Source organism: Lolium perenne, chromosome 7 (genome assembly GCF_019359855.2).
Source record: "Lolium perenne isolate Kyuss_39 chromosome 7, Kyuss_2.0, whole genome shotgun sequence".
NCBI classification, from domain to species: Eukaryota; Viridiplantae; Streptophyta; class Magnoliopsida; order Poales; family Poaceae; genus Lolium; species Lolium perenne.
The window spans coordinates 230,318,288-230,332,966 of record NC_067250.2 but is presented as its reverse complement, the minus strand read 5'-3'; the positions used below and the strand labels follow the sequence as shown (position 1 = coordinate 230,332,966).

General features: G+C 37.6%; 2 protein-coding genes across 2 annotated transcripts; both read right to left on the bottom strand.

Moving 5' to 3' along the window:
• Positions 1-3,809: 3,809 nt before the first annotated feature.
• Positions 3,810-4,163, bottom strand: LOC127315474 (cysteine proteinase inhibitor 6-like). Its single transcript, XM_051345960.1, has one exon. The coding sequence runs from the start codon at positions 4,161-4,163 to the stop codon at positions 3,810-3,812; it is 354 nt and encodes a 117-aa protein (XP_051201920.1).
• A 7,594-nt stretch (positions 4,164-11,757) lies between these two features.
• Positions 11,758-12,111, bottom strand: LOC127315472 (cysteine proteinase inhibitor 6-like). The gene has a single exon (XM_051345958.1). The coding sequence runs from the start codon at positions 12,109-12,111 to the stop codon at positions 11,758-11,760; it is 354 nt and encodes a 117-aa protein (XP_051201918.1).
• Positions 12,112-14,679: the final 2,568 nt, after the last annotated feature.

Here is a 14,679-nt window from a genome sequence, read left to right as displayed (position 1 = left end):
AAGTAAATTTATCATCACGTCAAGTCAATCCTCATTATGAAGGGTTTCCAGAAATAAATTTGACGTATAGAAAAAAAATCGATCTTAGGTGACAAAGGATTATCAAAATAATAAAAATTTATAATAGTACACTAGTACTACTGATACTTTTTTTCTTACAGAAACCCGTGTTTTCCAGTTGTCATCAAACCCTTCAAATGAGAGGTAACATTTTGGGTTTTACCAAAATGTCTCGTACAACTAGCAAATTCATGGAAGATGATACATTAACTCAATCGACTACTATCCTAACATTGTCCGTTATAAGGATTTTAGAAGACTAATTTTTGATGAAGGAATGAAACTGGTATAAATACTACATACTATCACTAAAAAAAGACATTGACCAAGCACCTGGGATTTTGCATCCATCGTATGGACCAACACAAAAACTTAACTTGATAGAAAGAACAAGAGCATCAAAGTGTAGAACACGTGTCTTAAAATTAAATACCACCTATTGTCTCTTAGCTTGATGATAAAATTGTATTATGTGACAACAAACACAGAGAAGACATGTCGACCGCCACCATATTGTGAAGTGAACTCTTAATCACATGGCTATCATTGATTCCTAACAATTAGAAGAAATAGGATTTGCATGCGAAGGATTCATTTTCTTAATATCTCCATAGTCCGAGACAAGCATGCATGCAAAATTAAAGAGAAACACCATATAATTTCTTGTAAATTTATTACAACACTAAAGGTAACCCGACTAGTCTAAAGGGCTAAAATTTATGAGCTTCCATGTGTTCTGGTTACTCGGGACTTCCTCTAGTAACCATCCTTTGTATGTGCCATGTGAGCCACCTGGTCTCATGGCAACGATGACAAGCCGATAACTTACACCATTCCTAATTTGATATTCGCCGCTTAGCACCTTCTGAAACTTGAGCCCATCATTGCCCCCCATTTTGGTGTGCTCCGTCACCAGTCACTTGCCGAGCCCCTGGATGTATGGGTCAGTGATGTTCTTAATCTTGGACCAATCATCGGGGTTTGCCGTGGCGGGCACTGCAGCGGCATAAATGAGAGTGGTAATGGCGACGAGGAGGAGTGCGGTTCTCATGGTATTTAGGGTTATTATTATTCGACGTTGGAATAATCGATGGCTTTGAAGTTTGAGATCTATGGAGGCAACTATGGTTTGATGAAGGGCGAAGAAAATGTGGGGAATATTGAAACATATAAACTACTCGAGAAGGAAAATATAGCAGCAAAAAATTATTGCATATATCCTGGAAATACAATTTTTTCTTTTGTTTGGAAAATATTAATTCAAGGCTTCTAATATGATACTATATTTGTCTACCATTTAATGTAGATGTAATACTGCTCCCATTAGACACCGAAGATAAGCTCAATTTTTTCTTCAAGCAAAATTACTTCTAATTGACCTTTTGTGAAAGTTGGCCCATAATTAATTTATAATTAACCTATTTCAATTGTTATTAATGAATTTCATATATATATGAGGAGGCTATTAGAAGTAAATTTATCATCACGTCAAGTCAATCCTCATTATGAAGGGTTTCCAGAAATAAATTTGACGTATAGAAAAAAATCGATCTTAGGTGACAAAGGATTATCAAAATAATAAAAATTTGTAATAGTACACTAGTACTACTGATACTTTTTTCTTACAGAAACCCGCGTTTTCCAGTTGTCATCAAACCCTTCAAATGAGAGGTAACATTTTGGGTTTTACCAAAATGTCTCGTACAACTAGAAAATTCATGGAAGATGATACATTAACTCAATCGACTACTATCCTAATATTGTCCGTTATAAGGATTTTGGAAGACTAATTTTTGATGAAGGAATCAAACTGGTATAAATACTACATACTATCACTAAAAAAAGACGTTTACCAAGCACCTGGGATCTTGCATCCATCGTATGGACCAACACAAAAACTTAACTTGATAGAAAGAACAAGAGCATCAAAGTGTAGAACACGTGTCTTAAAATAAAATACCACCTATTGTCTCTTAGCTTGATGATAAAATTGTATTATGTGACAACAAACACAGAGAAGACATTTCGACCGCCACCATATTGTGAAGTGAACTCTTAATCACATGGCTATCATTGATTCCTAACAATTAGAAGAAATAGGATTTGCATGCGAGGATTCATTTTCTTAATATCTCCATAGTCCAAGAGAAGCATGCATGCAAAATTTAAGAGAAAAACCATATAATTTCTTGTAAATTTATTACAACACTAAAGGTAACCCAACTAGTCTAAAGGGCTGAAATTTATGAGCTTCCATGTGTTCTGGTTAGTCGGGACTTCCTCTAGTAACCATCCTTTGTATGTGCCATGTGAGCTACCTGGTCTCATGGCAACGATGACAAGCCGATAACTTACACCATTCCTAATTTGATATTCGCCGCTTAGCACCTTCTGAAACTTGAGCCCATCATTGCCCCCCATTTTGGTGTGCTCCGTCACCAGCCACTTGCCGAGCCCCTGGATGTATGGGTCGGTGATGTTCTTAATCTTGGACCAATCATCGGGGTTTGCCGTGGCGGGCACTGCAGCGGCATAAATGAGAGTGGTAATGGCAACGAGGAGGAGTGCGGTTCTCATGGTATTTAGGGTTATTATTATTCGACGTTGGAATAATCGATGGCTTTGAAGTTTGAGATCTATGGAGGCAACTATGGTTTGATGAAGGGCGAAGAAAATGTGGGGAATATTGAAATATATAAACTACTCGAGAAGGAAAATATAGCAGCAAAAAATTATTGCATATATCCTGGAAATACAATTTTTTTCTTTTGTTTGGAAAATATTAATTCAAGGCTTCTAATATGATACTATATTTGTCTACCATTTAATGTAGATGTAATACTGCTCCCATTAGACACCGAAGATAAGCTCAATTTTTTCTTCAAGCAAAATTACTTCTAATTGACCTTTTGTGAAAGTTGGCCCATAATTAATTTATAATTAACCTATTTCAATTGTTATTAATGAATTTCATTTATATGAGGAGGCTATTAGAAGTAAATTTATCATCACGTCAAGTCAATCCTCATTATGAAGGGTTTCAAGAAATAAATTTGACGTATAGAAAAAAAATCGATCTTAGGTGACAAAGGATTATCAAAATAATAAAAATTTATAATAGTACACTAGTACTACTGATACTTTTTTCTTACAGAAACCCGCGTTTTCTAGTTGTCATCAAACCCTTCAAATGAGAGGTAACATTTTGGGTTTTACCAAAATGTCTCGTACAACTAGCAAATTCATGGAAGATGATACATTCACTCAATCGACTACTATCCTAATATTGTCCTTTATAAGGATTTTGGAAGACTAATTTTTGATGAAGGAATCAAACTGGTATAAATACTACATACTATCACTAAAAAAAGACGTTGACCAAGCACCTGGGATCTTGCATCCATCGTATGGACCAACACAAAAACTTAACTTGATAGAAAGAACAAGAGCATCAAAGTGTAGAACACGTGTCTTAAAATAAAATACCACCTATTGTTTCTTAGCTTTATGATAAAATTGTATTATGTGACAACAAACACAGAGAAGACATGTCGACCGCCACCATATTGTGAAGTGAACTCTTAATCACATGGCTATCATTGATTCCTAACAATTAGAAGAAATAGGATTTGCATGCAAGGATTCATTTTCTTAATATCTCCATAGTCCAAGAGAAGCATGCATGCAAAATTTAAGAGAAACACCATATAATTTCTTGTAAATTTATTACAACACTAAAGGTAACCTGACTAGTCTAAAGGGCTGAAATTTATGAGCTTCCATGTGTTCTGGTTACTCGGGACTTCCTCTAGTAACCATCCTTTGTATGTGCCATGTGAGCCACCTGGTCTCATGCCAACGATGACAAGCCGATAACTTACACCATTCCTAATTTGATATTTGCCGCTTAGCACCTTCTGAAACTTGAGCCCATCATTGCCTCCCATTTTGGTGTGCTCCGTCACTAGCCACTTGCCGAGCCCCTGGATGTATGGGTCGGTGATGTTCTTAATCTTGGACCAATCATCGGGGTTTGCCGTGGCGAGCACTGCAGCGGCATAAATGAGAGTGGTAATGGCGACGAGGAGGAGTGCGGTTCTCATGGTATTTAGGGTTATTATTATTCGACGTTGGAATAATCGATGGCTTTGAAGTTTGAGATCTATGGACGCAACTATGGTTTGATGAAGGGCAAAGACAATGTGGGGAATATTGAAATATATAAACTACTCGAGAAGGAAAATATAGCAGCAAAAAATTATTGCATATATCCTGGAAATACAATTTTTTCTTTTGTTTGGAAAATATTAATTCAAGGCTTCTAATATGATACTATATTTGTCTACCATTTAATGTAGATGTAATACTGCTCCCATTAGACACCGAAGATAAGCTCAATTTTTTCTTCAAGCAAAATTACTTCTAATTGACCTTTTGTGAAAGTTGGCCCATAATTAATTTATAATTAACCTATTTCAATTGTTATTAATGAATTTCATTTATATGAGGAGGCTATTAGAAGTAAATTTATCATCACGTCAAGTCAATCCTCATTATGAAGGGTTTCCAGAAATAAATTTGACGTATAGAAAAAAAAATCGATCTTAGGTGACAAAGGATTATCAAAATAATAAAAATTTATAATAGTACACTAGTACTACTGATACTTTTTTCTTACAGAAACCCGTGTTTTCCAGTTGTCATCAAACCCTTCAAATGAGAGGTAACATTTTGGGTTTTACCAAAATGTCTCGTACAACTAGCAAATTCATGGAAGATGATACATTAACTCAATCGACTACTATCCTAACATTGTCCGTTATAAGGATTTTGGAAAACTAATTTTTGATGAAGGAATCAAACTGGTATAAATACTACATACTATCACTAAAAAAAGATGTTGACCAAGCACCTGGGATCTTGCATCCATCGTATGGACCAACACAAAAACTTAACTTGATAGAAAGAACAAGAGCATCAAAGTGTAGAACACGTGTCTTAAAATAAAATACCACCTATTGTCTCTTAGCTTGATGATAAAATTGTATTATGTGACAACAAACACAGAGAAGACATGTCGACCGCCACCATATTGTGAAGTGAACTCTTAATCACATGGCTATCATTGATTCCTAACAATTAGAAGAAATAGGATTTGCATGCGAGGATTCATTTTCTTAATATCTCCATAGTCCAAGAGAAGCATGCATGCAAAATTAAAGAGAAACACCATATAATTTCTTGTAAATTTATTACAACACTAAAGGTAACCCGACTAGTCTAAAGGGCTGAAATTTATGAGCTTCCATGTGTTCTGGTTACTCGGGACTTCCTCTAGTAACCATCCTTTGTATGTGCCATGTGAGCCACCTGGTCTCATGGCAACGATGACAAGCCAATAACTTACACCATTCCTAATTTGATATTCGCCGCTTAGCACCTTCTGAAACTTGAGCCCATCATTGCCCCCCATTTTGGTGTGCTCCGTCACCAGCCACTTGCCGAGCCCCTGGATGTATGGGTCGGTGATGTTCTTAATCTTGGACCAATCATCGGGGTTTGCCGTGGCGGGCACTGCAGCGGCATAAATGAGAGTGGTAATGGCGACGAGGAGGAGTGCGGTTCTCATGGTATTTAGGGTTATTATTATTCGACGTTGGAATAATCGATGGCTTTGAAGTTTGAGATCTATGGAGGCAACTATGGTTTGATGAAGGGCAAAGCAGCAAAAAATTATTGCATATATCCTGGAAATACAATTTTTTATTTTGTTTGGAAAATATTAATTCAAGGCTTCTAATATGATACTATATTTGTCTACCATTTAATGTAGATGTAATACTGCTCCCATTAGACACCGAAGATAAGCTCAATTTTTTCTTCAAGCAAAATTACTTCTAATTGACCTTTTGTGAAAGTTGGCCCATAATTAATTTATCTATACCTAATAATAAAAGCAAAAGGGTTTCTCCCTCGGTCGTTGGTTCAATTCAAAACTACCCTAAAAGTTGGTACAAATTACCCACCACTACCACCCGTAAGTTAAAATCTAAACCTACCTAATAATAAAGGGAAAAGATTTTCCTTGGTTTGGTCCTCGTCCTCCTTGGTTTGATCCGTTTCGTACGCTTCCTCCGTCCACGTACACGTGAGCCGACGTATCCGATCTGGTCTCTGTCCAAAGATCCGAAAAAGAGTGCAGGTCAACCTACAGTTGCTCTATGTAAAGGCTCGTATATATACACCTTTCGGTCCAGCCTCGAGGTATTCAATCGACGAGTCGCGAGTCGGTCTATTTTCAACGAGGATCTGATCGAAACAAAGTTCCTGGCAATTTTACATGGTAGCCACGGTTGGGGTAGACGTGAGGGAGGACAATATCTTGAGCCTGCAATTGATGTCCAAGAGGTGGAGGGGAGCTTCTCGCCACCGGCAACATGTTTAGCTGAGGACTAAAAAATTAGCTTGGAAGGAGGCGGCCGGAAATCTAGCCTCTCCAATGGCCTTTTCCAGCAGCCCTCTCGCTCAACGCCACCGGAAAGTTGATACTGCACCCTCCCGGCCAGCGTGTTCGCTCTCTGTTGCTGGGACCTGCCTGTATGCCGCTTCCGTGCGGGTGCCTTCGCTACAGGACTGCGCCACATCCTCACGAGTCACGATCACAGCCTTCGCAATCGAGAACGCCTATGTTAGCCAGAACCGAAACTTCCGGCGGCGCTGTGTTGTGTGGAGGCGCCGGCCGGACAAGGAGCGTCGTAGACCCGTGCCTTTGATCGTGCTCACCGTGCTCCCGCCGCCGCCCGTTCTTCCTCTGCTCTGGTGGTCCCCTAATCCCCTTGCCCTTTAGCGCGAAGGCAGAGAGGGCTCCCAGTAGGCTGCTCGCTTGTCGATCAGAGTTGGTCAGGGCTTTGTGGGCAGGCACGAACCAGAACTGCAGGATAAGGACTCGAGATTTGCCAACACCAAGTAGCGGAGGACAGGAGGAATCAGGTTGTTGTGCTCTCCATGTTGCCGAAGACCGGCGCTTCCGACTGGATATGCGGCTGGCAGGAATAGCTAGCAAAAGAAGTATAGGGAGATGCTCAGCCACGGCAGGAGAGTTCCCAGGAACTCACATGAATTTCTTTTGGGGTGCTGGACATATACTGATTAGTAAGATTGTCGTTGAATTTCAGTTGGTCTGTCCTTAAATTGTAGTTTCCTATAACTGAGTAGCTTCACATTAGCGGGAGCGCATAGCAAAAGAGGCTGCACGGGCTCGTGCGTACAAGCAGTTTTACAAGCATAGCGGCCAACCAATCCAAGCAATAAACTACATCAATACATGATCTCCAGAACTATGGTCGAAAGTAGATGTCCAAGGAAAAGAAGGGCAGACAACAGCATCTCCCGTGTTAGTCGTGGAGTTCCACGCTATTCAGGTACTCGCGTTGGTGTCTACCCGACCGATTCTGAATTTCTGATTGAAGCATTGGTCCAAAGCTGAGATGGGGTTGCTTGACTCGATTGTGTGAACTAGCTCAAAAGGAACTTTTCCTTAAGGAGAATCAATCAGGCTCATGTACTTAGCTTGCACACCAAGCCCCTCATCTATTTTGCTTTTTTAGGCAGAAACCATGGGACGGCACTGTGCCTCACAGTCTCAACGATGGTAGGTAAATTCGTCGGTGAAGAATTTGGTATTGCATAGATTTCTCTTCCGATGCAACGCACGAGCACTTTTGCTAGTAATTAACCTATTTCAATTGTTATTAATGAATTTTATTTATATGAGGAGGCTATTAGAAGTAAATTTATCATCACGTCAAGTCAATCCTCATTATGAAGGGTTTCCAGAAATAAATTTAACGTATAGAAAAAAAATCGATCTTAGGTGACAAAGGATTATCAAAATAATAAAAATTTATAATAGTACACTAGTACTACTGATACTTTTTTCTTACAGAAACCCGTGATTTCCAGTTGTCATCGAACCCTTCAAATGAGAGGTAACATTTTGGGTTTTACCAAAATGTCTCGTACAACTAGCAAATTCATGGAAGATGATACATTAACTCAATCGACTACTATCCTAACATTGTCCATTATAAGGATTTTGGAAGACTAATTTTTGATGAAGGAATCAAACTGGTATAAATACTACATACTATCACTAAAAAAAGACGTTGACCAAGCACCTGGGATCTTGCATCCATCGTATGGACCAACACAAAAACTTAACTTGATAGAAAGAACAAGAGCATCAAAGTGTAGAACACGTGTCTTAAAATTAAATACCACCTATTGTCTCTTAGCTTGATGATAAAATTGTATTATGTGACAACAAACACAGAGAAGACATGTCGACCGCCACCATATTGTGAAGTGAACTCTTAATCACATGGCTATCATTGATTCCTAACAATTAGAAGAAATAGGATTTGCATGCGAGGATTCATTTTATTAATATCTCCATAGTCCAAGACAAGCATGCATGCAAAATTAAAGAGAAACACCATATAATTTCTTGTAAATTTATTACAACACTAAAGGTAACCCGACTAGTCTAAAGGGCTAAAATTTATGAGCTTCCATGTGTTCTGGTTACTCGGGACTTCCTCTAGTAACCATCCTTTGTATGTGCCATGTGAGCCACCTGGTCTCATGGCAACGATGACAAGCCGATAACTTACACCATTCCTAATTTGATATTCGCCGCTTAGCACCTTCTGAAACTTGAGCCCATCATTGCCCCCCATTTTGGTGTGCTCCGTCACCAGCCACTTGCCGAGCCCCTGGATGTATGGGTCGGTGATGTTCTTAATCTTGGACCAATCATCGGGGTTTGCCGTGGCGGGCACTGCAGCGACATAAATGAGAGTGGTAATGGCGACGAGGAGGACTGCGGTACTCATGGTATTTAGGGTTATTATTATTCGACGTTGGAATAATCGATGGCTTTGAAGTTTGAGATCTATGGAGGCAACTATGGTTTGATGAAGGGCAAAGACAATGTGGGGAATATTGAAATATATAAACTACTCGAGAAGGAAAATATAGCAGCAAAAAATTATTGCATATATCCTGGAAATACAATTTTTTCTTTTGTTTGGAAAATATTAATTCAAGGCTTCTAATATGATACTATATTTGTCCACCATTTAATGTAGATGTAATACTGCTCCCATTAGACACCGAAGATAAGCTCAATTTTTTCTTCAAGCAAAATTACTTCTAATTGACCTTTTGTGAAAGTTGGCCCATAATTAATTTATAATTAACCTACTCCCTCCGATTCATATTAATTGACTCCAATATGGATGTATCTAGAAGTGAAATATGTCTAGATACATCCATATTAGAGTCAATTAATATGAACCGGAGGGAGTATTTCAATTGTTATTAATGAATTTCATTTATATGAGGAGGCTATTAGAAGTAAATTTATCATCACGTCTAGTCAATCCTCATTATGAAGGGTTTCCAGAAATAAATTTGACGTATAGAAAAAAAAATCGATCTTAGGTGACAAAGGATTATCAAAATAATAAAAATTTATAATAGTACACTAGTACTACTGATACTTTTTTCTTACAGAAACCCGCGTTTTCCAGTTGTCATCAAACCCTTCAAATGAGAGGTAACATTTTGGGTTTTACCAAAATGTCTCGTACAACTAGCAAATTCATGGAAGATGATACATTAACTCAATCGACTACTATCCTAACATTGTCCGTTATAAGGATTTTGGAAGACTAATTTTTGATGAAGGAATCAAACTGGTATAAATACTACATACTATCACTAAAAAAAGACGTTGACCAAGCACCTGGGATCTTGCATCCATCGTATGGACCAACACAAAAACTTAACTTGATAGAAAGAACAAGAGCATCAAAGTGTAGAACACATGTCTTAAAATAAAATACCACCTATTGTCTCTTAGCTTGATGATAAAATTGTATTATGTGACAACAAACACAGAGAAGACATGTCGACCGCCACCATATTGTGAAGTGAACTCTTAATCACATGGCTATCATTGATTCCTAACAATTAGAAGAAATAGGATTTGCATGCGAGGATTCATATTCTTAATATCTCCATAGTCCAAGAGAAGCATGCATGCAAAATTAAAGAGAAACACCATATAATTTCTTGTAAATTTATTACAACACTAAAGGTAACCCGACTAGTCTAAAGGGCTGAAATTTATGAGCTTCCATGTGTTCTGGTTACTCGGGACTTCCTCTAGTAACCATCCTTTGTATGTGCCATGTGAGCCACCTGGTCTCATGGCAACGATGACAAGCCGATAACTTACACCATTCCTAATTTGATATTCGCCGCTTAGCACCTTGTGAAACTTGAGCCCATCATTGCCCCCCATTTTGGTGTGCTCCGTCACCAGCCACTTGCCTAGCCCCTGGATGTATGGGTCGGTGATGTTCTTAATCTTGGACCAATCATCGGGGTTTGCCGTGGCGGGCACTGCAGCGGCATAAATGAGAGTGGTAATGGCGACGAGGAGGAGTGCGGTTCTCATGGTATTTAGGGTTATTATTATTCGACGTTGGAATAATCGATGGCTTTGAAGTTTGAGATCTATGGAGGCAACTATGGTTTGATGAAGGGCAAAGACAATGTGGGGAATATTGAAATATATAAACTACTCGAGAAGGAAAATATAGCAGCAAAAAATTATTGCATATATCCTGGAAATACAATTTTTTCTTTTGTTTGGAAAATATTAATTCAAGGCTTCTAATATGATACTATATTTGTCTACCATTTAATGTAGATGTAATACTGCTCCCATTAGACACCGAAGATGAGCTCAATTTTTTCTTCAAGCAAAATTACTTCTAATTGACCTTTTGTGAAAGTTGGCCCATAATTAATTTATAATTAACCTATTTCAATTGTTATTAATGAATTTCATTTATATGAGGAGGCTATTAGAAGTAAATTTATCATCACGTCAAGTCAATCCTCATTATGAAGAGTTTCCAGAAATAAATTTGACATATAGAAAAAAAAAACGATCTTAGGTGACAAAGGATTATCAAAATAATAAAAATTTATAATAGTACACTAGTACTACTGATATTTTTTTCTTACAGAAACCCGCGTTTTCCAGTTGTCATCAAACCCTTCAAATGAGAGGTAACATTTTGGGTTTTACCAAAATGTCTCGTACAACTAGCAAATTCATGGAAGATGTTACATTAACTCAATCGACTACTATCCTAACATTGTCCGTTATAAGGATTTTGGAAGACTAATTTTTGATGAAGGAATCAAACTGGTATAAATACTACATACTATCACTAAAAAAAGACGTTGACCAAGCACCTGGGATCTTGCATCCATCGTATGGACCAACACAAAAACTTAACTTGATAGAAAGAACAAGAGCATCAAAGGGTAGAACACATGTCTTAAAATAAAATACCACCTATTGTCTCTTAGCTTGATGATAAAATTGTATTATGTGACAACAAACACAGAGAAGACATGTCGACCGCCACCATATTGTGAAGTGAACTCTTAATCACATGGCTATCATTGATTCCTAACAATTAGAAGAAATAGGATTTGCATGTGAGGATTCATTTTCTTAATATCTCCATAGTCCAAGAGAAGCATGCATGCACAATTAAAGAGAAACACCATATAATTTCTTGTAAATTTATTACAATACTAAAGGTAACCCGACTAGTCTAAAGGGCTGAAATTTATGAGCTTCCATGTGTTCTGGTTACTCGGGACTTCCTCTAGTAACCATCCTCTGTATGTGCCATGTGAGCCACCTGGTCTCATGGCAACGATGACAAGCCGATAACTTACACCATTCCTAATTTGATATTCGCCGCTTAGCACCTTCTGAAACTTGAGCCCATCATTGCCCCCCATTTTGGTGTGCTCCGTCACCAGCCACTTGCCTAGCCCCTGGATGTATGGGTCGGTGATGTTCTTAATCTTGGACCAATCATCGGGGTTTGCCGTGGCGGGCACTGCAGCGGCATAAATGAGAGTGGTAATGGCGACGAGGAGGAGTGCGGTTCTCATGGTATTTAGGGTTATTATTACTCGACGTTGGAATAATTGATGGCTTTGAAGTTTGAGATCTATGGAGGCAACTATGGTTTGATGAAGGGCAAAGACAATGTGGGGAATATTGAAATATATAAACTACTCGAGAAGGAAAATATAGCAGCAAAAAATTATTGCATATATCCTGGAAATACAATTTTTTCTTTTGTTTGGAAAATATTAATTCAAGGCTTCTAATATGATACTATATTTGTCTACCATTTAATGTAGATGTAATACTGCTCCCATTAGACACCGAAGATGAGCTCAATTTTTTCTTCAAGCAAAATTACTTCTAATTGACCTTTCGTGAAAGTTGGCCCATAATTAATTTATAATTAACCTATTTCAATTGTTATTAATGAATTTCATTTATATGAGGAGGCTATTAGAAGTAAATTTATCATCAGGTCAAGTCAATCCTCATTATGAAGAGTTTCCAGAAATAAATTTGACATATAGAAAAAAAATCGATCTTAGGTGACAAAGGATTATCAAAATAATAAAAATTTATAATAGTACACTAGTACTACTGATACTTTTTTCTTACAGAAACCCGCTTTTTCATTTGTCATCAAACCCTTCAAATCAGAGGTAACATTTTGGGTTTTACCAAAATGTCTCGTACAACTAGCAAATTCATGGAAGATGATACATTAACTCAATCGACTACTATCCTAACATTGTCCGTTATAAGGATTTTGGAAGACTAATTTTTGATGAAGGAATCAAACTGGTATAAATACTACATACTATCACTAAAAAAGACGTTGACCAAGCACCTGGGATCTTGCATCCATCGTATGGACCAACACAAAAACTTAACTTGATAGAAAGAACAAGAGCATCAAAGTGTAGAACACGTGTCTTAAAATAAAATACCACCTATTGTCTCTTAGCTTGATGATAAAATTGTATTATGTGACAACAAACACAGAGAAGACATGTCGACCGCCACCATATTGTGAAGTGAACTCTTAATCACATGGCTATCATTGATTCCTAACAATTAGAAGAAATAGGATTTGCATGCGAGGATTCATTTTCTTAATATCTCCATAGTCCAAGAGAAGCATGCATGCAAAATTAAAGAGAAACACCATATAATTTCTTATAAATTTATTACAACACTAAAGGTAACCCGACTAGTCTAAAGGGCTGAAATTTATGAGCTTCCATGTGTTCTGGTTACTCGGGACTTCCTCTAGTAACCATCCTTTGTATGTGCCATGTGAGCCACCTGGTCTCATGGCAACGATGACAAGCCGATAACTTACACCATTCCTAATTTGATATTCGCCGCTTAGCACCTTCTGAAACTTGAGCCCATCATTGCACCCCATTTTGGTGTGCTCCGTCACCAGCCACTTGCCGAGCCCCTGGATGTATGGGTTGGTGATGTTCTTAATCTTGGACCAATCATCGGGGTTTGCCGTGGCGGGCACTGCAGCGGCATAAATGAGAGTGGTAATGGCGACGAGGAGGAGTGCGGTTCTCATGGTATTTAGGGTTATTATTATTCGACGTTGGAATAATCGATGGCTTTGAAGTTTGAGATCTATGGAGGCAACTATGGTTTGATGAAGGGCAAAGACAATGTGGGGAATATTGAAATATATAAACTACTCGAGAAGGAAAATATAGCAGCAAAAAATTATTGCATATATCCTGGAAATACAATTTTTTCTTTTGTTTGGAAAATATTAATTCAAGGCTTCTAATATGATACTATATTTGTCTACCATTTAATGTAGATGTAATACTGCTCCCATTAGACACTGAAGATAAGCTCAATTTTTTCTTCAAGCAAAATTACTTCTAATTGAACTTTTGTGAAAGTTGGCCCATAATTAATTTATAATTAACCTATTTCAATTGTTATTAATGAATTTCATTTATATGAGGATGCTATTAGAAGTAAATTTATCATCACGTCAATTCAATCCTCATTATGAAGGGTTTCCAGAAATAAATTTGACGTATAGAAAAAAAATCGATCTTAGGTGACAAAGGATTATCAAAATAATAAAAATTTATAATAGTACACTAGTACTACTGATACTTTTTTCTTACAGAAACCCGCGTTTTCCAGTTGTCATCAAACCCTTCAAATGAGAGGTAACATTTTGGGTTTTACCAAAATGTCTCGTACAACTAGCAAATTCATGGAAGATGATATATTAACTCAATCGACTACTATCCTAACATTGTCCGTTATAAGGATTTTGGAAGACTAACTTTTGATGAAGGAATCAAACTGGTATAAATAGTACATACTATCACTAAAAAAAGACGTTGACCAAGCACCTGGGATCTTGCATCCATCGTATGGACCAACACAAAAACTTAACTTGATAGAAAGAACAAGAGCATCAAAGTGTAGAACACGTGTCTTAAAATAAAATACCACCTATTGTCTCTTAGCTTGATGATAAAATTGTATTATGTGACAACAAACACAGAGAAGACATGTCGACCGCCACCATATTGTGAAGTGAACTCTTAATCACATGGCTATCATTGATTCCTAACAATTAGAAGAAA

Coding starts and splice junctions, on each gene's coding strand:
- LOC127315474 (XM_051345960.1), bottom strand. CDS start 4,163: ATGAGAACCGCACTCCTCCTCGTCGCCATTACCACTCTCATTTATGCC.
- LOC127315472 (XM_051345958.1), bottom strand. CDS start 12,111: ATGAGAACCGCACTCCTCCTCGTCGCCATTACCACTCTCATTTATGCC.